The sequence below is a fragment of the Phyllostomus hastatus genome, unplaced genomic scaffold, assembly GCF_019186645.2.
Source record: "Phyllostomus hastatus isolate PE091 unplaced genomic scaffold, TTU_PhHast_1.1 phas_contig_64, whole genome shotgun sequence".
Lineage (NCBI taxonomy): Eukaryota > Metazoa > Chordata > Mammalia > Chiroptera > Phyllostomidae > Phyllostomus > Phyllostomus hastatus.
In genome coordinates, this window is record NW_025333928.1 from 10,720,413 (window position 1) to 10,743,088 (window position 22,676).

The 22,676-nt window shown below is 58.1% G+C and overlaps 2 protein-coding genes across 4 annotated transcripts in view; one reads left to right on the forward strand and one right to left on the reverse strand.

Annotated features, from left to right (window-relative positions):
* Positions 1-5,754, forward strand: part of GTF3C1 (general transcription factor IIIC subunit 1) — a 75,849-nt gene extending 70,095 nt beyond the window's left edge. Inside the window, exons 33-37 of the mRNA XM_045848849.1 lie at positions 58-338; positions 1,538-2,084; positions 2,805-2,856; positions 3,628-3,820; positions 4,718-5,754. Coding sequence (XP_045704805.1) covers positions 58-338; positions 1,538-2,084; positions 2,805-2,856; positions 3,628-3,820; positions 4,718-4,921 — 1,277 coding nt within the window. The 3' untranslated portion in view covers positions 4,922-5,754. The remainder of the gene's footprint in view (positions 1-57; positions 339-1,537; positions 2,085-2,804; positions 2,857-3,627; positions 3,821-4,717) is intronic.
* Positions 5,755-14,304: 8,550 nt separating this feature from the next.
* Positions 14,305-22,676, reverse strand: part of IL21R (interleukin 21 receptor) — a 36,241-nt gene continuing 27,869 nt past the window's right edge. For all 3 annotated transcript variants that reach the window (XM_045849324.1, XM_045849325.1, XM_045849327.1), the window contains 5 exons: positions 20,243-20,388; positions 19,204-19,381; positions 18,665-18,761; positions 17,617-17,686; positions 14,305-16,131 (listed from right to left, as the gene is read on the reverse strand). In XM_045849324.1, coding sequence (XP_045705280.1) covers positions 15,367-16,131; positions 17,617-17,686; positions 18,665-18,761; positions 19,204-19,381; positions 20,243-20,388 — 1,256 coding nt within the window. In that variant the 3' untranslated portion in view covers positions 14,305-15,366. The remainder of the gene's footprint in view (positions 16,132-17,616; positions 17,687-18,664; positions 18,762-19,203; positions 19,382-20,242; positions 20,389-22,676) is intronic.

Here is a 22,676-nt window from a genome sequence, read left to right on the forward strand (position 1 = left end):
CACCAGCCTGCGGAGGGGGCTCCGTCGGGGCCAGTTCTGATGCCCCTGTCTCCGCAGCCACTCCTCCGGAAGAGCTGACAGTGGGAACCTCCTGCCTTCCTGACTTGTTCACCAGGCTGATAAACTACCGAGAGCACAGCTGCAGCTTGGAAGAGTTTGTCCACCAGGTGGAGCTGTCTGGGTACAAACCTGCAGACGTGTCCGCCGCTTTGGAGGTCCAGGGGGCCATTGCGGCCGCAGGTTGCTTCGGGGTGGACAAGGTGGAGCTGAGCCGACGGTTCTCTGCCCTCGAGAGGGCAGATGGCGAGCGCACCAGGGCCTTCGCAGACTACGTCCAGGTGAGCCATGCTCTCGGGTCGTCTGGGAAAGCCAAGGCATCAGTTGCAGCTCACAGGCCAGGTGCACACTGCGAATGCAGCTGGTTTGGGACATAGAATATAATGTTTTTAGAAGTTGAATCAGTTGTCAACGTATAAAAATAGGAGCTTTGTCTAAAACCCAGCTTTTCCTGGGTGTTAAAAGATCTGGCCAGACTGGACTCTGCTCCTTCAGCCCAATTGGCTGGAGCCCTTGTACTCTCCGCTGTACCTGCCCAGACCCCTTTGCCTCACTGACCCTTGAGCCCAGAGAATGCAACAACAGATGGGCCTGTAAATGAGTGCCCCGGGCTCGGCTGCCGTCCTGAGGGTCGTCCATAGCTGGCGGCAGTCGGGTGCTTCTCACTTGTCAGAGAGGTCGGTGTTGTTAGGGACTCGGCATCAAACCAGTTCTCGCAAGCTCAGGAAGGAAGAGGCCATGCTAACTACTGTCCACTTGCGGTTTGGGCATTCTCAAAAGTCCTGGTGTGCCCGGGGCCTGCAGGGTTGGTGGGCGGGGGCCGTCCCCCGGCCACAGGGCGGCACACAGGCAGGCAGCAGGCCCACCGACTGTCAGAGGTGACGGGCCGGGCGGCTCCCCAAGCTCCTGGTGCCGGGGCCAGAGGCCCACAGGCTGAGCGCCACAGCCAACTCCCACACGGCCTGGGTGTGAGGCCGGGCCCCAGGCGAAGTCCTTGAGCTCCGCCTCGTGGGTTTTTAACGGAAAAATTAAAAGAAAGGTGACGGCAACTCCATGTGCCACTCAGTGGCACCCAGCTACCACTGCTGGGTAGGGACGGCTATGGGGGCAGGCCTGGCACGAATGTGAGAGGAGTTACAGCAGTGGCTTTTGCGGAAGAACTTGCTAGCGCTGAGGCGTTCAGTCCCATGGGGAGACGCCGGCAGGCAGAAGGAAACTTGGAAAGTCGAGTCAGCTTCGAGTATGTAGCTGCAGTTCCTGGACAGATGGGCACACTGAGCCCAGAGAGGGCGGGGCCACCCCAGGGCCACACGGCCGGCCTGGTGCCAGCCTGCGGCTGGACTCCCAGCCTCATCTGAGAGTTGTCTGCCCTGATGGGCCTGGGCACTTGCTTCCGGTGCTGAATCCCGCCAGGCAGGAGAAGCAACCCTGACTGTCCTGGGGTCCCACACAGACCCAGGGTATCTCCTGCCTTTCCTAGGACCTCTTGGAGCGACACCAGGTGCTGGAAGTGGGCGCCAACTCCGTTCGCCTGGTGGCCATGGCCTCTGCCCAGCCCTGGCTCCTGCACTCGGTGCAGCTGAAAGGCAAAGAGGAGGACACTGACGCACAGAGAGAAGACCCCCAGGCCAGACCCTTGGAGGGGACCTCCAGCGAGGACAGCCCTGCCGAGAGGCAGGCACCTCCTCCTCAGGGCTCCCAGGCCAGCAAGAGGCGCGCCAGCTGGGCCAGCGCCGACCTGGCCTGTCAGGGCGGAGAGGCCAGCTCTGAGAGCACCCAGAAGCCCCCGGCAAAGAGGCCCGCGCTCCAGGACGTGCGCTTGGGTGCCAGCCCGAGAGCAGAGCAGGGGGAGGAAACCCCAGCATTTGCCCCTCCCTCAGCTGGAGACACGGGTTCAGGGGAGCCCCTCCCAGGAGCATGGGAAGCCAGACAGGAGGACCACGATGGTGTCAGGGTGCCCGGCTCCCCAGGCAAAGAGCAGCAGAGCTGTCAGCCCCAGCTTCCAGAGGGCTCAGAAGACACCAGAGGTACATTCCCCCGACCATTCTCTGTCTGGGCCCGATTGTGCTGTGCAACAGCCAACCTGCTCGGTTCGCAAACGGGGCCTCTACTTCACCTTTGCATAGCCTCAGCCTGGAGGGGAAGGACTTGCCTGTTTACATTTGGTGCTTCCCTAAAGGGCAGGGGCTTCTGCTCCCCCGAGCAGGTCTGAAGAGCAGTGCAGAGGCACCAGGGGTGGTTCTGGAAGCGTGTTTTCTGAGGTAGCCAGTGGGAGGGAGCAGTGGCAGAAGTGGGGAGGGTCACCGCTCTGCAGGCCTGGCACCAAGAGAAACCCGTGGTTCCCCTGTCCTGTGTGTGAGTCCTCATCTCCACACTGGCCTCTGCAGTGGTTCCTCGAGGTGCTTTGTTTACGGGGCTCTTCTTGCCTAAGGGGTTACACAGCTCCGAGGTTGGGGCTCTTGAAGGAAGGTGAGGTGCTCAGTCCCCTCTGCCGGCACGGGGGTCCTCAGGGCCCTGGGAGCGAGCTCCCACAGGTGCACGCCGCGGCCCCTCCTGGTCCTGTTCTGGGTGTGCTGGCTTCGGCCTCCGCAGCGCCTCTCCCAGGCGGGGGACTGTGCGAGGAATGGGATTGCTGCCCCTCTGGTCACAGCTTCACCCCACAGCCCAGGGATGCTTGTCGAATGAATGAGAGGAAGAGGTGAGCTCCCACCCTTTAAAGTCTCTCATGCCCTTTCCTCTTCCCTCAGGTATGGCGGAGGGCTTTGTGGCCAGCAGCCTCTCCCAGGCAGCGCGGGATCGGTGAGTGTGCGGCTGAGGTTCAGGAGACCTGGGCCGGGGCGGTGCACTGGGGAAGCTCTCCCTCGGGGTTCCCAGGCAGGAGACCCAGTAGTAATGATCATGTGGAGACCTTCCCCAGAGAGACAGGTTGGGCAGTTTGCCTGCACAGTGGCCTGGGGGACGTGAAAGTGTGTGGTGTGGCTCGGTCGTGCCGCTCGCTGTGGGGACAGGGCAAGAGCTCGTCGCGTGTAGTGGACGGGGGCCGGGAGTGCCGGGCGTGGCGTCGTCTGGGTTCGTCCCCAGTGGGCTCGTCTCCCACGGGTTTCACGGAAGCCTTTCCGACAAGGGGCGCCTCCCACAAACCTGCACATTGCCCTCAGCTTGGTGGGACCCATGTGCTCCCAGCTCCCAAGAGCTCAGATTCAGTCCCCCTAGGGCCCAGTCAGAGGTCCAAGTCAAGTGTCCCACCCCTGGGCCCCACGTGGCAGTCCCGTCCCTGGTTGGTGTTCAGCAGAAACCTTCGTTCTGAGGCGCACGTGTCTGGGTTACAGCCGAGTCTGAGCAGGCTCCCACATTGCCTCTTTCCTCAGCCGGTGCCCAGGGCCCCAGTGGTGGGGCTCCTGGTGGTAGGGGGTACAGAGCAGAAGGTAGGCCGGCCGTCCCCAGCCTTGTGACCTGGGCCCCACCCCAGACTTCCTTGAGCCGCAGTGTCTGACTGAGGAGTGGGGGCCGCGTGCGAGCGAACTGTCCCCCGCTCCCGCGGAGCCTGACGTCCCTCCGCCCACCCTGCAGGGACTGTGAGAGCATCTGCTTCATCAGCCGCCCATGGCGCATCGTGGACGGCCACCTGAACACGCCAGTGTGCAAGGGCATGATGGAGGCCGTGCTGTACCACGTCATGGCCAGGCCCGGCGTGCCGGAGAGTTGCCTGCTGCAGCACTACCAGGGCGTCCTGCAGCCCGTCGTCGTGCTCGAGCTGCTCCGGGTGCGGCGGGGTGCTGGGCTCCCTCTGCCTGGGCCCTGGGGTGGTGGGTGCGCTGGATGAGTCCCGGGGAAATGGCCACTACATACAGGTACCCCCCACAAGGGGCAGCAGACGCAGAGGTTGGCCAGCAGCCTCCTGACAGAGAGCCGGGCTCCTCAGAAGGGCCTTCTGCTCCAGGTGCTTCCCCTTACCGTGTGCTTCACCCCGTTCTCAGCCCCGCGCAGACAGGTCTGCCGCACTGCCCCCGAGGCAGCTCTGCCGGCCACAAGTCCCAGGCCTGCTTCATGTCTTGCTTCTGGGCTCTTTGCTATTTGGCGCTGCTCGCAGCCAGCTCTTCTCCTCAGCACTCTTTCCTCAGCCTCCTGCAGTCCCCAATCCCACCCTGGGTTCCTGCCCTGGGCTGGCACCCACAGCAGCCTTCGCCAGCCCCGCGCTGCTGCTAGAGCCTAAACACCAGCGTTCCCAGGGTCTCTTCCCTGGCACTTTGTCTAGAGCAAAGGTCATGAGCTCACAGGCCCGCGGGCAGGCTGGTAAACGAGTGACGAGCGGGTGGCAGGGAGAGCTTGGAGACGTGCCCTCAGCCTCTGAGAGCAGCTGCGTCCCACCTGGGCCTGACTGCCACCCCTGTCCCCAGGGGCTCCCACTCTTCGACACAAGCTGGAAACTGAAATTTCCTGAACTTAAAAGCATGTGTAGGCCAAACAGAATCCCATCTAGAAGCAGTTTTGGCCCATGGGAATGGTGGTCACACTTCTCTCTCTTGTCCTGGGTTTTTGTCTGAACCCACAGTAAATCTCTACTTGTCCCTCAAGGCCAAGTTCAGGTGTCCCCTGTTCTGGGAAGCAGCAGACATGGTCCATAAATGCATGTGTCAACCTGTATGTCTGGTGTCTCTAGGGCCTGGAATTCCTCGGCTGCATTAAGAAGCGCTTGCTAAAAAAGCCTGCGACTATCTCACTCTTCTCCAAACCCGTGGTGGACGAGGCAGAGATGCCCTCCAGCCCAAGAGAGGCGTTCTACGAGCCCACACTGGACTGCACCCTCCGGCTGGGCTGCATGTTCCCCCATGACATCAACTGGAACAAGTGGGTCCACTTATGAGGCACGTGTGGCCATCGAGACCGTCCCATCCACACTGCTGGCTGCTGAGCACGAAGCAAGCTCCCTGGGGTGGGGCCTCCTGACTGCCCTCATGATGCAGCCTGTTAATGGCAGGGTGCAGAGAGCCCTGCCCGCAGCCTGGAGCTCCAGGAAGAGGGCCACTTGCCCATCTGCTCCTTTGCCCAGACTGGCCTGGGAACCCTGGACTTCTAGGGGAGCAGCTGCCAGGAGACTTTGGTCCCCACCTGTGCTGTTCCTCTTGTGCCAGGGCCCTGGCCGTTGCTGCAGGCACATCTCTGCTCCCAGCACACTCCCTGCCCTCTCTGGAGCCCAGGTGGGGTGGTTTTGAGAGGCCCGAGCAAGCCTTTCTCTGTGGGCTTCTGCAGTGTGGCTGCCGTTTGGGAAGAGCGCTACTTGTCCACGCCACCAGCCTGAGTTGCCAGGTGTTGGCCGTGGGGGTCAGGAGCGCCGTCTGGGCCATGGGGCTTACCTGTCCATGCACACCAGATCCCAGCACCGCTGCAGACTATCCCTGGCTCCCCAGAAAGCCCAGGGGCCCCTGAGCAGCAGGGCCTTGTGGGGACATGTCACAGAATGGAGGCTGTGTGCCCTGCCACCAAGAGCCTCAGCAGAGACTTCCATCCAGGTAGGACATCTGACCCCTGAGGCTGGGACTGGGCCACTAGACAGGAGCCTGCCGGCTCCTTCTTAGCCTGGCAGGCCCCACGACAGGCCTCCCGCGCGCCCTCTCCTGCTGGCAAGAAGGCAGGCGTCCCTGTAGGTTTGGGATTTGTCTTGTTCTAAACTGCTTGACTCATTAAAAAAAAAAAAAATCCCCTGTCATGTGTTTATTTATTTCTTTTTAAGATTTTATTTATTTTTAAAGGGAGAGAAACATCAATGTGTGGTTGCCTCTCGTGCACCCCCAACTGGGGACCCAGCCCACAACCCGGACATGTGCCCTGACGGGGAATTGAACCAGCAACCCTTTGGTTCACAGTCTGGTACTCAGTCCACTGAGCCACACCAGCCAGAGCTATTTTTTAATTAGAATAAAGTAAGATGCATTTAGTTTTGTGTGTTTCCTACAGAGTCTGGTCCCCAGGGGATTCCTTGTCTTCAGCCATACAACAGCTAGGAATAGATATTCCCAATAAAATCAAAGTACAAGGGAGGAGCTGTGGGGGAGCAGCCTCACCCACCTGCCCCTGCCCTTCCTCCTCTGCAGCTGGGCCCGCGCCTGGTGCTCCCCAGAGAAGCCCGTGCAGCTGTGTTAGACCAAGCCCAGGCCGGGGCCTGGGGGCAGAGGTTTCAGGCCTGTGGCATGGAATTGGTTTTATATATATTTTTAAAGATCTGGCAACATACTATTTAGGTCAGAAGTAGGGACATGGCCCCCTGACCCCCCTCTGGGTTCACTGTCATAGCCACTGCAGCTGCTTTCCCCCCAAAACCAGCTCATCTGGGCGTGTGTGACCTGCAGGGCCTGACCTGGCCCCACCCGAGGCCCTGTGCTTCGTCCTCTCTGCTGGGGGCGTGGTCACCGGTCACACTGGGCCTGACCTCAACACCGAGGACAGGAACACGGGGTCTGGAGCCTTGAGAGCGAGCTCCAAGAGGACCTGGCCAAGTCATAGCATTATTTTTTTCCTTCCTTTTTTTCATTTTTACTGAAATGTAAAAAGATAGTGTTTAGGGTGATTTCTTTTTTAGATCAAGTAGAATAATGGATATATGTTTTCTACACAAAGTGCATTACAAATGCTGATTATTTGGGAACATGTCCTATGATAGAAAGGAGGTAGGTTTGGGAATCTTTTTTTTTAATATTTTATTTATTTTTAGAGAGCGGGGGAAAAAGAGGGAGACAAACATCAATGTGCAAGAGAAACAGCAATCCGTTGCCTCTTGCATGTCTCCAACCAGGGGCCTGGCCCGCAACCCAGGCATGTGCCCTGGCTGGGATTGAACCAGCGACCTTTTGATTCGCAGGTGACGCACAGCCCATTGAGCCACACGAGCCAGGACAGGAATCCTTGATGTTCACATCCCAGAAGCTTCATTTTCTCACAGAATATCTCTCACAGGAAGGCCAGGTGAATACCAAATGTAAGCACAAAGCAGGGTTCAGCAACTCACTGCCTCTCCTGTATCCCCCAAATGAGAGACACTTCGGGCTCATGCTGGGGAGGTGGGACATAGTGATGAGGGTACAACTCTCCGTGGAGCGATGGGGCTTCCCTGTGACTACCGGTGCCCATCCCCACAGCCAGCCTGCTGTGCAGACACGGCCTGTGCCTGCCCGCCCTCCCTCCACCCACCCATCCCTCCACCTGCCCATCTGTCCGTCTACCGCGCCCTCCCACCCAGCTCTGCACCAAGTGCCCCAGGGACCACGGGGGTAGGCCCGCAGCTGTGAGCTCAGGTGCCTTCAGGGGCAGCTGTGAGCTCAGGTGCCTTCAGGGTCTAGGCCGGTAGCCCAAATGAGAGGAAGGGACCCTGGGTTAAATACTAGGGACCTCAGAAAATGAAAATGTACATGCCTGGAGTATGGAGGAATTCACATTTATAAGAAAAATTACTTTAAAGGCAGACTACCAAATAAAAGTGAGGGCAGGGAGGGGCCCCGAGCCCATGCGGGGAGAACCCTGCACACCCCAACGGGCCAGCTACTCCAGGCTGTGGCTGCAGCCCCGCACCTGGGCTCTGCTGCCTGTCCCCTGCTCCTCCTCCCCTCTCCCCCTACTCCTTGTTGCTCGCCTCAGTTAAACACTTAGCACAGGGGTGTCAAACTCATTTTATCATGGGCCACATCAGCCTCAGGGTTGCCTTCAAAGGGCCGAATGTAATTTTAGGACTGTAAATGTAACTACTCCTTAACAGTTAAGTGAGAGCTCAGATAAAACAAGGAGGGCCGGATTTGGGATTTGGATTCGGGATTTGGCTGCTGGCCTTGTGTTTGCCACCTGTGCCTTAGAACATTGCAGACAAGACTTAAACCCCAGGCACCTTTCTCCTTCATACCTTTTTAGATTTATATCCATGTTATGCGCCCCCAGAAAACATGGGCCTGTGATGCCATTTGTACACAAATATACCATCCACACAGCTTGAGCTGTTCCCCCAGCAGTTAGCTCCCCCCGCAACCCCAGTACCCCCCAGCACATCCTTGTCAGCACTCACAAAGCTCCTCCTCACCGCCAGAGCCCCAATACCGAGGTCCTGAACCTGTTCTCGTTTCCCTAACGGGGAGCACTGAAATTGCTTCCTGCTTTCCCCTTGAGCGTCATGTGCTGCCTTCATGGGCCCTGCTGGCCGCCTTTCTTGAGTCCTCAACAGATCTTGTTCGGTCCTTCACTCCTGAGCCCTCTTCCCGCGCTCCCGGCCGCCTGTGCTCCTCCTGGGCTGACAGTGACCTCTGTCATCTGACTTCCCCTGACTGCCATCCTTCCCCTGGGCCTTTGGCCCATGCTGCCAGGGGCTTCCCAAATGTGCGTGGGTCTGTGTGTACCCTGTGTGTGTGTATGTGTGTATGCACACGTGCAACCCCTGCCCCCTCAGTGATCTCACACCTGCACTGCCCAGCGCCCAGAGCATGCCCACCCACCCCAGGAGAAGTGAGCCCTCGTTGAGATCACACTAGAGCCTGCCGGTTCGCCTTGGGCCCTCGTCGCCATACTGCCTTCACAGAGGTTGCTGTGAGGACTGGATAGGGCCGCCTGCCTGAGCCTCGGACACAGCTCCTGGCAGAGGAGCGGGGGAGGGCCCCTTCAGCACACACTTCCCTAAGTTCCAGGGATCCCCGGCAGGTAGCTTAGCGGCCGCAGCCCAGTGTCTCTCTTTCCTTCCGGTTCACCTTGGTCTCCAGACTGTAGCTCCACGTTTAGGGGTGAGCCCGGTGAGAGCTTACTGGGGTGGTATGTGATTTGTCCACAAAAACGATAATAAAGCACTAACAGTTTCTGGGCACTCACTTGGACTGTGCTGGATGGTTTCGGGCACTGATCTCCCAGTAGTGAGACAGACATAAAATGTACATTCCATCAGTATTCTCATTTCATGTGTGAGGAAATTAAGGCACCAGTAGGTAAAATAATATGCCCTAGCTGGTGTGACTCAGTGGATCAAGCGCGGGCCTGTGAAGCAAAGGGTCACTGGTTCAATTCCCAGTCAGGGCACATGCCTGGGTTGCAGGCCAGGTCCCCAGTGAGGAGTACATGGGAGGCAACTACTCATTGATGTTTCTCTCCCTCTCTTTCTCCCTCCCTTCCCCTCTATATAAAAATAAATAAAATCTTTAAAAAATAATTTCTGCAAGTTTGGACGCTAGTAAATGGATCTGCTGGCTCCCCATCTCGGGCCATTGTAACTCCCAGCCCCCTCGTTAACACCACATTCCGGGGACTAGGTTTGCTTTGGGGTGGGGAGCTGGCCTGGTGCTGGGGGACCTCCTACATAGCAGAATGCAAGCTTCCTGGGGCCATCAGTTTTTAAAAGCAGACCTTCAAATTTGTTGCTGCTAGGGGTGGGGAAAGACCTTAGCTGGCCCATAGGATGAGCAGTGGGGGAGGATCTCCTGCTCCATTTGCAGACGTCCAAGGACACCCCTGTCTTTGTCTTCGTGTCCCGGACTGGAACCTTTCCAGGTCCAGGGACAGGCAGACGGCTCCTTCCTAGGCTCAGCTCCCCACCTCCTCTCGGCCCCCTGCTTTTTTTTTTAATATATTTTATTGATTATGCTATTACAGTTGTCCCATTTTCCCCCTTTATTCCCCTCCACCCTGCACACCCTCTCCCACCCACATTCCCCCTCTCTAGTTCATGTCCATGGGTCATATAAGTTCTTTGGCTTCTACATTTCCTATATTATTCTTACCCTCCCTCTGTCTATTTTCTACCTACCATTTATGCTACTTATTCTCTGTACCTTTTCTCCCTCCTCCTCCCACTCCCCTGTTGCTAACCCTCCATGTGATCTCCATTTCTGTGGTTCTGTTCCTGTTCTAGTTGTTTGCTTAGTTTGCTTTGATTTCTGTTTTAGGTGTGGTTGTTAATAACTGTGAGTTTGCTGTCATTTTACTGTTCATATTTTTTATCTTAGATGAGTCCCTTTAATATTTCATATAATAAGGGCTTGGTGATGATGAACTCCTGTAACTTGACCTTATCTGAAAAGCACTTTATCTGCCCTTCCATTCTAAATGAAAGCTTTGCTGGATAGAGCAATCTTGGATGCAAGTCCTTGCCTTTCATGACTTGGAATACTTCTTTCCAGCCCCTTCTTACCTACAAGGTCTCTCTTGAGAAATCAGCTGACGGTCTGATGGGAACTCCTTTGTAGGTGACTGTCCCCTTATCTCTTGCTGCTTCTAGGATTCTCTCCTTATCTTTAACCATGGCTAATGTGATTATGATGTGCCCACTGCTTTTTCAAGTCACTACTTGTTGTTGATCGATGGATCAATTCATTCATTCAATATTTTTGAGTACCTGCTATGTGCCAGGCACTGTTCCAGACCCGGACACAAAATCCCCGTGCTAGTGGGGTAGAGAGTGTACAATAAACAAAAGAGTGCTGTGAGTGTCGTGGACAAAACAAAGCCTCGGTAAGTGGGGTGCAGTCTCAGTGACTCAGGGACCCAGGGTGGCAGGTCCCACGAGAAGCTGACATGTGAGCAAAGACTTTACTCCCTCACTTTTCTCTCCCATTTCCCTCGTTGAGAACTTAGACTTCTTGCTCCTTTACCCCCTTTTTTCCCTTTTTACCATCTGACTCAACGATTTCATTTCTGGAATTCCATGTGTGTGTATACCCGAAACCTGACAGCAGGATTGCGGGGGAGGTAGCCGGGGCCCCTGCCACAAGGTGGGGGCGGTTGATGCTTTTTCATTTAAACGTGTTCACATGGCTTCACTGATTGCAAGTAATGTGTTTGTCTCTGTAATTATATTTCTTCAATTAAGAAATGAAGTTGCCCTGGCTGGTGTAGCTCAGTGGATTGAGCGTGGACTGTGAACCAAAGGGTCGCCAGTTCAATTCCCACTCAGGGCACATGCCTGGGTTTTAGGCCAGGTCCCCAGTAGGGGGTGCGAGAGAGGCAACCACACATGGATATTTCTCTCCCTCTCTTTCTCCCTCCCTCCCCCTCTCTCTAAAAATAAATAAAATATTTTTTTAAGAAAAGAAGGAAAATAAGAGAAAAAAAAACATGAAGTCATGCCCCAGCCAGTGGGTGCAGTTGGTTGAAGCGTCATCCTGTAACCAAAATGTCATCATCAGTTCAATTTCTGGTCAGCACACATGCCTAGGTTGTGAGTTCGATCCTCAGTCAAAGTGACTATGAAAGGCAACCAATCGATGCTTCTCTCTCCCCCTTTCCCTCTCTCAAATGAGAATAAATTAAACATGAAGACTCAGGCAACTAACGCCTGCTGTGGCCTTGGGTTTCCTTGCCCAGGACCTGCCTCCAACCTGAGCATGAATCATGGGCTCTAGGGCTGAAAAGACACCCAGAAAGCCGACGTTAGGATGGGCAGCCAGTAGGTCCAGCCTGCTCACTGCACCGGCCACAACTGTCCACTCACACAGCAGTCTTAAGTAGCTGCCCGGGCCGGCCAGGCGCTGTCCTGGGGGTTGCTCCTTTACTCTGGATTAATGGACCGGGTCCCGGGGTGGGAAACGCAGGCACTCACTCTTCCGTCTTCCACTGGAAGGCCTCTTCTTGGCTCCGTCGGTGCCTCTGGGGCGAGCGCAGCTGGGACGGGCCGTGAAGGACTGAGCACTCGGCGCCAGCAGCCAGGCCAGGCAAACAGCATCCGGGGCAGAAGTGGGGATGGAGCTTTCCCTCCACCAGGAGGGGGTCAAAAGGAGCCCACCGCGTGGAGTGACGCACGGAACCCGGGTGACTCTGGCAAGTCACAGCCCCTCCCGGCCTCCTTGGGCCAGGTCTGATTTGCACCCTCTCCCTCCTTCCCAAAGCAGGTCACCCGGGACAGCCAGATGGCATCCCAGGCTGATACTCCCAGTGACTCGATGGGGAATGGTCAGGAAGCTGGTGTTCCTGGGCCCTTCAAATCCTGGCAGAGGTCCATGTCAGGTTCAGAACATGCTGGATGCAAACCCTGGAGAACCATCTAGGGAGAGACTGGAGAAGGGCTCCAGGACCCATGCTCATCTGCCTCAAAGTCTAGGGGACAGTTGTTTCAGGCATGGCTGGCTCCAGAGCTCAAGAGATATTGCAGGTGTCCATTTCCCAACACTGCTTTCTCGGGTACTGGGAAAGCTCTGCTCTCCTGGTGCCTCAGGAAGCTCCAGGCTTGGTCCACCCAACAGCTCAGCAATCCCAGTAGAAAGAGCGCATGGACCAGCTTGGGTCACTTGTCTGTCACTGGTTGGTGGCTAGGCCTGGGTCACACAGCCACTCCTGTCTCTGGAGCCAGTCATGCCCAGGAGGATGCTGCACAGGGAGAAGCAACAGGCACCCACCCACACGTGTTTGCTAAGTGTTTGTTAGCTCCTGACCTAGGTCCCTATGGGCAGAGCAGAAGAGCTGGGCTTGGGATCCAGAGCCCAGAGCTGGAGTCCTGACCTCAGGCAGGTCACCAGGCCATTCCGCCCCTTCACTTCATCTGTCCCATGGCTGCCCCTGCCCCTTCAGGGCCACGGGTGGGAAAGGGTTGGGCCAGGAGCAGAAGGTGGCATCTTTGCAAGGGGTGTTCCTACCGGTCCTCCTGCCTCTTAAGGGGCAAATCTGGCCTGGACTTTGGGGACAAAGAACCGCCTTCCCCACCTCCACTCACTCAAGGCTTGCTCGCACCCCTAGGCCTTAGCCCACGCCCTGCCACCTGCCGGAACCACTGGCGCACCCAACAATCCCCATTCCTCTTTCAAGTCCAACAAGAGCCGAATCCTTGCCGAGACCCCTGCTTGCCCCTCCTGATGCCCCTCGTGGCTCCCATCAGCAGTGTCCCAGGGCTGGACCAGCGAGGACGGTCACTGGTGCACACCTGTTCCCAATCCCGTGCTTAGTGTCATTAAGTCGGTACCTGAAATTGGCCACGGTGGGAGTATTTACACGGTGGAATAAGCAACCACTACCGACCAGGCTTTACTGAGTGCCTCCTGGGTACCAGACTGAGGGCAGGGCAGCAAACGGAACAAAGTTGTTCCTTTCGCTTATCCATCCACCCACCCTCCAGTGTACCCACTGGCCTGACCTTCATCCATCTGCCCGCCTCCTGCAAATCCCTCCTCCCAGGTGAGCCAGCTCTCGTCTGGCTTTTGCACCCATGTTTGTGAGCAGGGCCCTTTCAAAGACGAAGCCAGTCAAGAGCTGTGTCCAGCCCGGATCAGAGCCTCCTCGAACCCCGGGCCTGGCATCGGTCAGTCTCCCAGGAGCCCCCCTCCCCTCCCCTCCCCTCCCCCAGCATACAGTTCTGTGTGGAGAGCTGAGCTGCTGCCCTAGGGGGCTTGAGGCCCAGGTGGCTCCTGGAAACTCTTGCCCCCACCAGGGTGTGGAAACCACAGCACACCTTGGCTGAAGTGTCTCCAAGGTGTTGGGGGGATGGTGAGGGCTGTTCACACCTGCAGGAGCTACGGTTGCACATTTGTGCTGGCACCTGAGCTGCATACAGCCTAACTCAATATAACCGTCCTGCTAGTAAAACCGTCAGTGTTCTAGAACTTTCCACACCAAGGGCTCATGTATTCTCTCAGTGACTTTTCCCAACCACCTAGTTTTACAGATGAGTCACAGAGAAGCTTTCAGCTTTAAGCTTTCGAACTTGTAGCTCAGACCCGCCGAAAAGGAGAGGCAAGCCAGGGCTGTCTCCTTCGAGCGTTGCCCTTCAGCCTGGCCTCTGGGTGGGGTGCTGGCTGGGGATTCCCCTCAGCGCCATGGCAACTGGCTTCTGAATCAGACGCCCGCCACCTTCCCCCAGCTTGCTGGTCACAAAAAGCCGCCTCTAAAGGTCAATACCTTTGGGGGGAAACAGTCTATTTTCTTTCTTCTTTTTTTTTAAGTGAGTTGTGTGCTATATGTAGCATTTATATCTACCTCCTGTGCAAAACTGATGTTTAATAAGGTGCCTTCAAAACATCACTAAGAACTATTTTCTTGGCTTCCTTTATTCACTTTGATCCTCACCCAAAGGACGTTTTTGTCATTGCTTTTAGAGAGAGAGGAAGGGAGAGAAACATCAATGCCAGAGAGAGAAGCATCGACTGGTTACCTCCCCTGCATGCCTGGGGGTGGGGGGGGGGACACACACCCCAGACGGGGATCGAACCAGCAACCTAGGCATGTGCCCTGACTGGGATTCGAACCCTCAGCCCTTCAGGTACGTGATGACGCTCCAACCAACTGAGCCACACCAGCCAGGGCTTTTCTTGGCTTTTTAATTCACATTTCAACAGATTCTGACAAATCATCAATAAGAACTTGACTCCCCCTATTTCCCCAAGATAAGCAAATAAGATGTCGGGGGAGCAGGAGTGCCGTGTCTGTCATTGCCACCAATCCCCGTCTGCCTCGACCCCACCCGAAGAGCCGATGGGGACACGGGGGCCTTGTGGTCCCCAGCCTGTACCCAAGCAACCTCTCTCTACCCAAAGCCCAGCATGTACAGTGATCAATAAATACTTCTTGGGTTCATAAGGGAAATTTAAAAATGGGCAGAAGGAGCCAGAAAAAGATGTTGACGGGTGGGAGGCCGTCTTGAGAGAGGAGGCTGAAGGAGTCTCAGCCCGGAAACACCCCAAGTGCCCTCGGCAGGGTGGGGACGGCCCGCCAGCCAGGGCTGCGGCTGCTTCCTCGCCCCCGCCCTCCCCCAGCACAAGCCTTGCCCACCGCAGAAGGCAGGAAGCTGACGTTTATTGAGGGTCTGCTCTGGGCTGCACAGTAGGTGGGCAACTTCACTGATTTCCCCCTGAGCTCAGTCGTGCTGTTCACAAGGTCGGACAGGAAATCCCAGCCCAAAGGGGGGGAGGGGAGGGGGGCTCGTCTGAGGTGGCACAGCCAGGACTCGGACCCAGGGGCACATCCCATTCTATTGCCCCAAACCTCCCCACCCCCCAAAAGGTGGTGAGGAGCAGTATGGACTTCTCTTGGCTCCTGGAGACACGTGACCAGGAGGACAGGCAGTATGCGGGCCCGGCAGGCCCTGTGGGCAGCACCGGCCCAGACTCTCAGAGTGTGACCCAGGGGCCAGCCCGTGTGCCTGGTGGGGAGGGAGGCTGTCACCATGTGCACTGCACACAGGCACTCGTGCTGTTCGCACACACAGGCACACCAGTATGCTCCTGAACCACACGTGCACATAACACACCCAGGGCTCAGGGCCCTGTCAAGGAGGCCAGAGGCTGCAGGCCCCTGCACACCACAGCCCCGGTGACCGCGTCTTCACAGCCCAGTGGCACGGCCAGTTCTGAACAGCCGGCTGCCTGTCTAGCTGGCCTGGGGCCCGGCTCCTGCAGGCGGAGGGGCCATGACCACCCACTGTCGGACGTAGCTCCTCGGGGGCCCCTCGTCCCTGGGGCCAGCGAAGTCACACTCCACAGGGCTGCCGCAGTCCGAGCCCGCAAAGCCGCTGTCAAAGGTGTCCATGTCCAGGCCAGCAGGGGGCGAGCCTTCCTCGCTGTCGGACACCCCTCTGGACAGCCCGCCACCCCAAGGTGGCCCGGGCACCCATCCGGCCTCATTTTCAAAGGGCAGCTTTAGTTTGTCGAAGAGGCTGCCCAGGTGGCCCCCAAGCCTGGCAGGGCCACCAGCTGCCACACAGCCACAAGACAGGACCGTGGCCTTGGTGCGCAAGAGCGGGTCCTCGGCGTCCAGGCCAGGCTCCAGGCCTGCATCCAGGTTCAAGGCCGGATAGCTGTCTTCCTCACAGGTACAGGGACAGGTGCACGGCTTCTGTGCATCCACCACGATCACTGTGTCGATGGAGACCAGGCCGTACGGCCGGTCTCCCTCCTGGCTGTATGCTGAGCTGCTCAAGCTGTCTGCGGTGCAGGGGCTGGGGCCCCAGCAGTCCGGCTCGGGCCCCCTGTCGGCCTCCAGCAGATCCACAGGCTCTGGCAGCACCGTGGTCACCAGCCCCGGGGCCGCACTCAGCGGCGAGCAGCAGCTGTGCATCTCCAGGGTCGAGAGCACCTCTGGGCTCCAGGGGCCCAGCTGCAGGCTCGAGGCAGTGAAGGGTGTGCCCACCCACTTCTGTGAGAGAGAACAGGGAGAAGAGTCACGGGTGGGTCGGGGGCCAGGTGGGCTGCAAACTCAGACAGTGGGCAGCTCGCTGGCCTGAGGCCTGTGTGTGGGCAGGGGCCAAAGCTCCCCAGGTAGTGACATGGGGGCAGGGGAGTCTGGGGTCTGAGTGACAGAGCCCCCCACCTGTCCCCTGTTTTATTTCCTTCAGACATTTCTTGAAACCCAGCATTCTCTTGTTTGTGTCCAACCACAGTGGACACTCAGCCAGGACAGAAGCCCTGGTTCTTCTGGCCACAGCTCCAGCCCCAGAGACTCACACAGGACCCGGCACACAGTAAGTGGCTGGTAAATGTTTAGTAGCAAATGAGTGAGCAGAGTGTGTCAGCAACAGGTGCTGGGAATGGTCTCTGTGTGCAGCAGGGTAGGTAAGGGCTGTGGGGTCTCGATGGACTGAGGCAGCAGCCCCTCAGCACTGAGCATGCCCTCTTGATACAGGGTCTCCATCCAATCAGCAGAGGGGATCCCTGAGAACGGCCATCTCCCAGATCTGAGCCGATCACCCTTGAAAAGTTCACCTAAGAACCCTGATGTGGCCACCACCACTTACTGGAAGTCACTTCTCAGCGGTGTGGCCTTGAACCACGTACCCTCTGTGCCTCAGTTTCCTCATCTGGAAGGGGGGCCTGCTAATAGCACCCACTCCACAGGGTTGCCGTGAGGATTAAGTGAGTTAATGTCTGGAGGCCCCCAGCAGAGTGCCCAGGACACTGCGAGCGCCGTGTGAACACTGCTGCAATGGGCGCAAAACGCTTGTGACGTCTGAGCTCCTTGGACGGAGCCCAGAGAAGAGGAGAGGGTCTGTCCCACGTGGCCTAAGTCCACGCTCCTCCCCGGCCCACCAAAGCCACTTCCCTGATCTGCGCCTGGGTCTCTCACGCCCCTTGGGGATGATGAAGCGTGGCGCAGCCCCAGGCAGACAGCAGACGCTCAATGGATGCGCTAGTCCGCATTTCCTGACCTCCGGCTCGCCTGGAGCAGCCGGGCTGCCCCTCCCGCCCTCACCACATCCTGTCTGTGGGAGGGCCCCTCCCGCCACCGCTGGGTGGGTGTTGAGCCGTAAATGGGCCCAAAGAACCCGTGGGTGCCGGTGGTGTTGCTGTGGTTGAAGCTTGGAGTGGGGGTGGGGGGGTGTATTTTGCAGGCGAGTCCATTCACTTCCCAGAACCTGGTCCTCTCCACCCCCATAGCAGGGGTATCTAAGGACCAGGAAGCCAATCTGTGGCCCGAGGCCCCACCCCAGCCCCTTCCAGTTCCTCGGGCTGGGAGAGGCTGTTTAATTCTGCCCCCTCCCCACTACTTCTGCACTTTGCAGGTGCCAAGACCGAGGTCTGGCTCCTGGCCTGGCTGGGCCCACAGGCTGGGGCAGGGGGGAGGATGGGCTCCCAGAGAGGGTAAGGGGCTTCATGGGGCTGGATACGGGGTGGGGGTTCTCACCTTGAAGTTTCCACTGTGGCCCACATACAGGTGCTGGAAGAATGACTGTGGGTTGGGTACCTTCCACAGCCTGGGAGGGTAGAGATAAGGTGAGACCCTCACATGTCCCAGAGGGCTGCCTGGCCTCCCGCTCAGCTGCCCCCCAACTTTGTCCTGCGGGAGAACGAGTGTCCCCAAAGGCACACCAGGTGCCTCCTTTCCACCGTTCCCCCCACTCCCTGCCTGCCCCGGGCCTCAATGTCCACATTTGTGAACTGAGGGCCATGTGTCTCCCAGGGTTTGGCTGCCTGTTGAGTATGGGGCGAATGTGGCCAGCTGAACCTCACCTTCCCCTCCAGGACCAGGGCGGGCCCAGAGCCAGGGAGTGTGCCCCGTGCCCCACGCCCTGCGCCAAGGGTGCTCCTGATAGCAGTGGCGCCCCCAAGCTTCTCTGCCTCTGTCTCCAGCTGGAGGCGGACAGGATGGGCCGCTTGACCCGGGCTCAGTGCACGGCGGCGGCATCCAACCCCAGCTGGCAGCACGTGCAGGGGCCCAGGGAGCTTATGGTTAACTTTTAATCAGCAGCACCCTTTCTCTCAATGACCGTGTTCAGAGGAAACCAACATATACACAGATGAAAAGCAGAGATAGAGGTGGGCTGTCACCCTTCACCCCACCTGGAGGTCCCTCGAGCCCCTTAGGGCTGAAAGCTTAAACACAGTCACAGCCAAGGCTCGAACCCCGGCCAAGAGCGCAGGGTTCGAAGCCTGGCTCTTGTTTCATGGCCATGCAATTGGGGGCGAATTCCTTCATGACTCTGTGCCTCGGGTCCTGATTGTCCAGTGCAGGTGGCTGCCGTGCACCGAGCTCACAGGCTGCGGTGAGGGTCGAGTGAGTGCTCGGCACGGTGCTCGGCACACAGGAAATGCAGCTGGTCGCCGCCGCCACCACTGCCACCCTCGCTGTCATGATGGCAGCTGTGTCCCCAGCCCTGGATGAGCTGTGGCCCCGTAGAGAGACCGAGGCCCCAGTTGACCCCTGCCCCACTTCCCTGAGCCCCGGGCCTCACCTGCAAGGCCGGTAGATCAGACCTAAGCAGACAAGGGCAGGGATAGTGAAGACCAGGAAGACGTACTGCAGGTCAGGGTGCAAGCCTCCTTTCATCTCTGGGGAAGAAGCAGACACCGGGTGGAGTGAATCCACCGCTGCCAGAGGCCGTGTGGGGCGCGTGTGGTGGGCCATGCGCCTGCGGTGGAGCAGGAGAGGGTGGGAACGCTACTGGTGCCTCGGAGTAAGACCGACAAGGGTTCAAATCCACCTTCCACCCTCACCCTAGGCAAGTGGCTTTATCTCGATGGGCCTGTTTTCTCATCTGCAAAGTGGGGGTGATGACCCTCTCCTCACCAAGCTATTAGGAGTGGGCACACCCTGCCAGGAGGAGCACCTGGCGCCCCATGCAGGGCCTGGCCAGCAGGGGCTCTGGACTTGTCAAGTGGCAACAAGTAGGGGTACTCGGCTGACTGGACACCTTCCAGCCATGCCGGAAGTCTCAGGGCTCAGGGCAAGGTTTGGGACAAAGAGCGGGTGTCCACCCAGCTTCACACATACCTTCTGGCTGGGTGTGAAAGGTGACCGGGTCACTCCACTCACTCCAGGTGCCCTGGAAGTAGGAGCTGGGCTGGGGCCCTGCTCGCACCTGCAGCTCATAGGTGGAGTTTTTGTGGAACTCCAGGGGAAGGAGGGAGACACTTCTTGAATCCACTGAGATCAGCTTTCTCCCTGGACTCTGCCAGCACAGGGCAAAGATGCACCAGGTCAGGGCCACCGGGACCAGGCCCTGCCTCCAGCAGAACCGCCGTCCCAGCCTCCGTGGGAGGGCCAAATCCTTCCTTCAGGGCCTCCACTCCCCCCACAAGAGCCAGGCCCCAGCCCGAGTTCTGGCCCCTGCAGTGTGGGCCACACAGAGCCACAGGCGCTCTCGGCCCTGCCTGCGACGCAAAGCTTTGTGCTGTTTCTCTCTGACCCCCGGGATACCCCACCCTGCTGGGACTGGGGTATCCTGGGAGCAGCGACGGCCACTCCTGGTGATGTCTAGCTGGCAGCATTCCCGACAGTGGACACTTCGAGCATTCTTCAGCAGCAGGTGTTCCCAGGGCATTTGAAAGCCTCCCACTGTGGGCGCCTTAGCCATGGATACCTCTGGGGACATTCTAAAGGGTGGGTCATTCTAGAACTCTTCTAAACAGCGGGCCACTCTGGACCTCTCTGACAGCAACAAAGGACTCCCCTGGAAGCCTCGGGTCTGAAACCATGGTCCTTCTAACACGGGGAGGTTCCAAGTGGCCCCATTCCCGAAACTTCTTCTACTGTCACTAGAATCGAGGTGAACCCAGAGGAAGTGCCAGTCCTTCCCCTTCGGCACGCCGGAACGGGGAGAACGGGGAGAACACGGTCTTAAGGGGCTTCCTGTCCCAGGACTGAGCAAAGACAAGTCAGCACAGAGTGAGAGAGTGTGGGGGTGCCCCTCCTCGGCGTGCCCCTGGTTTCTGAGCATGACTGTGGCTGACAAGTGCCGTCTCTCAGATGCTCCCCTCCCCCACCCAGGTCTCTGCGCCGCCCACCACCCACCCCGGTTCTCTGCACTCACCAGGCTCCAGGGGTCTCCCCACCGCCTGTACTGCAGCTCGTACTGAAGTTTGCCCACGAGTGGGTACGAATCGTAATTGGAGCTCCAGGAGACGTTGTAATGTCCCAGGAAGGTCACAGTCACGTTGAAAGGAGGAGATGGTTTGACTTAAAGAAAAAAAGCCAGAAAGAAAACATGGGGTGTGATTTTGCAGCTTCCGAGAAAGACTTGGTGGCCCACCCTTTACGTGAGCAGGACTGTGACCCCCCTGACGCTGGGCGAAGCGCCTCCCGTCCCTGGGCCTCCGTCCCTTCACCTGAAAAGTGAGAAGCTCAGACCAGACCGGGGCCACAGAGGTGGGCGGGCGATAGAAACGGGGAAGCAGCTGTGGGGACTGACCCGTAAGAGGCCCTCCCAGGCTAAGGGGGACGCGGGACTTGGGCCGGCCCTCAGCGGCCGGGTGGGAGGCGGACCCAGGAACTAGGAAGAAAAACCCTGGACACCCAGGTTACTGTGGGAAATCTCTCAGCTGTTAGAGTTCGCTACTAATCCCAAAGCTTCTAAGCTACCTGTTGGCCAGATCTACTGTTCCTCTGTTTCTGCTTTATTTTTTCTTATTTTTTTAAATTTATTTTGAGAGAGAGGATAAAGGAGGGAGAAAGAGAAGGAGAGAAACATTGATTGGTTGCCTCCTGCAGGCCCCCAACCAGGGGTCCGGCCCACGGCCCAGACATGTGCCCTGACTGGGATTTGAACTGGTGACCTTTCAGTTTGCAGGACGACGCTGAACCCACTGGGCCACACCACCCCGGGCCTCTGTAGTTAATGACACTATTTATCACACTATGATGAGAGCGGCCACTACTGAGTGCCCACGGGGCTGCTGTGCCCGGAGCGGTCTGACACACCGCGGAGGACCCTGAGTGCGACCGCGCTCATCTCGCAGACACCTTTGGGCAGGTGCGAGGGCAGAGACCCAGACCACCGCCCCGCAGCCTCCCGGGTGCCCCTCAGGCAGAGGGCAAAGCCGGGCTTCCGGTTCCTCTCCTTCCCAATTTGGTTCCACAGCGTGAGCGGGACACAACATGGCATGTGCCTCCACTTCCCCTCTTGTGAGAGGGAATCGGTTTCTGTCACACAGGCCGAAAATTCACAGACTGAACTGTTCTGCAGAAGGAGGGAGCGTCCAGGGAGTGGAATGACAAGTGTCGTGTTCCTGTGCAGGGAAGTGACAGGCCCTGGTGCCTTCTCTGAGCCACTCCCACCACCTGAAGCCCTCCGTGACCCTGTTCTCCAGCTGCCTACTCCGGGGTCTTAACTCCTTGGGGCACAGGTTTCCTTCTCCGGGCTCCGTGCTGTGCCTTCACCTCCTCGGACAGAGCTCGGCACACAGTAGGCCCTCCTCCAGAAATATTTGTTCAATTCAGTGTTCAAAAGGAGCTCTGAAGTTGCTTACAAGTCTGCCCCACAGCCTGAGGTGCAGAAGAAGGCGCACCTTCATGAGGCCTTGGTGAGTGCCTTATTGCCGCTGCTGTGTCAGTGACAGTGCTTCTGGACTGGAGCAGTTCCTGAACCCCCTTCTCTTCCCCAGGGCGGTGGAGGCCTGGGTGTCAGCTTCCTTATGAGCCCCCCGCTGGCTGGTGAGGGCCAGTTCAGGGAGGAACTTGGAGCTGTTGGCAGAGCCCAGGGCCCAGGAGGAGGAAGGGCAGGGGAGGGGTGCGCAGGGCACTGAATACCGCTCCTGACAGGTCCGAGCACAGGCTGGGCCTCTGACCCTGGTGGGAGGGCAGGAGGGAGGGGGCCAGAAATGCCCGGGGCTCTCCTCTCCAGGGGCGGCAACGGGCAGCTGCTGCCAGCCTAGCCCTCTCGGAGAGGTAGGAAGGCACCCCTGCATAGTAAACTCACCGCACCTGGAGCTAACTGGTGGGGTGAGTGTGCATGTGTGTATGCATGTGCACGTGTGTGCACAACGTATGAGAGAACATAGGCGTCTGTGTTCATGCCATCTAGGTCAGGGGTTGGTGAAACATCTGTGCCTTTGAGGGAGTGTTTATGAGTGTGTATATGTGTGAAAATCTGGGTGTGTGTGAAGCTTTGTCCACACCCTCTGTGGTGTGACATCCACTCAGCAGAGTGGTGTGACCTGGACCACCAGAGTGTGGATGATAAACACCTCAGCCCCTGGGGGTCTAGGGACAGAAACTCCCACACCTCAGGGATGGGGCCTTCCCAAAGGCAGGATTCTCTTTGCAATTGGTGTTTGCATGCCTCCAGGAACGGGCCTCTCACCCTCTACCCGGACTCCCCGCTTGGGCACACACACACTAAAAGCTGCCTCTGGGGCCCTTCCCTGCCCCGCCCTCATTCTGGATCCACAAAGACAACTGTTTCCACCAACCAGGTCCCTTCTGCCCCTTGGCCTCTCCCCTCCCTCTGGCTGGGAGGGGAAACCCAG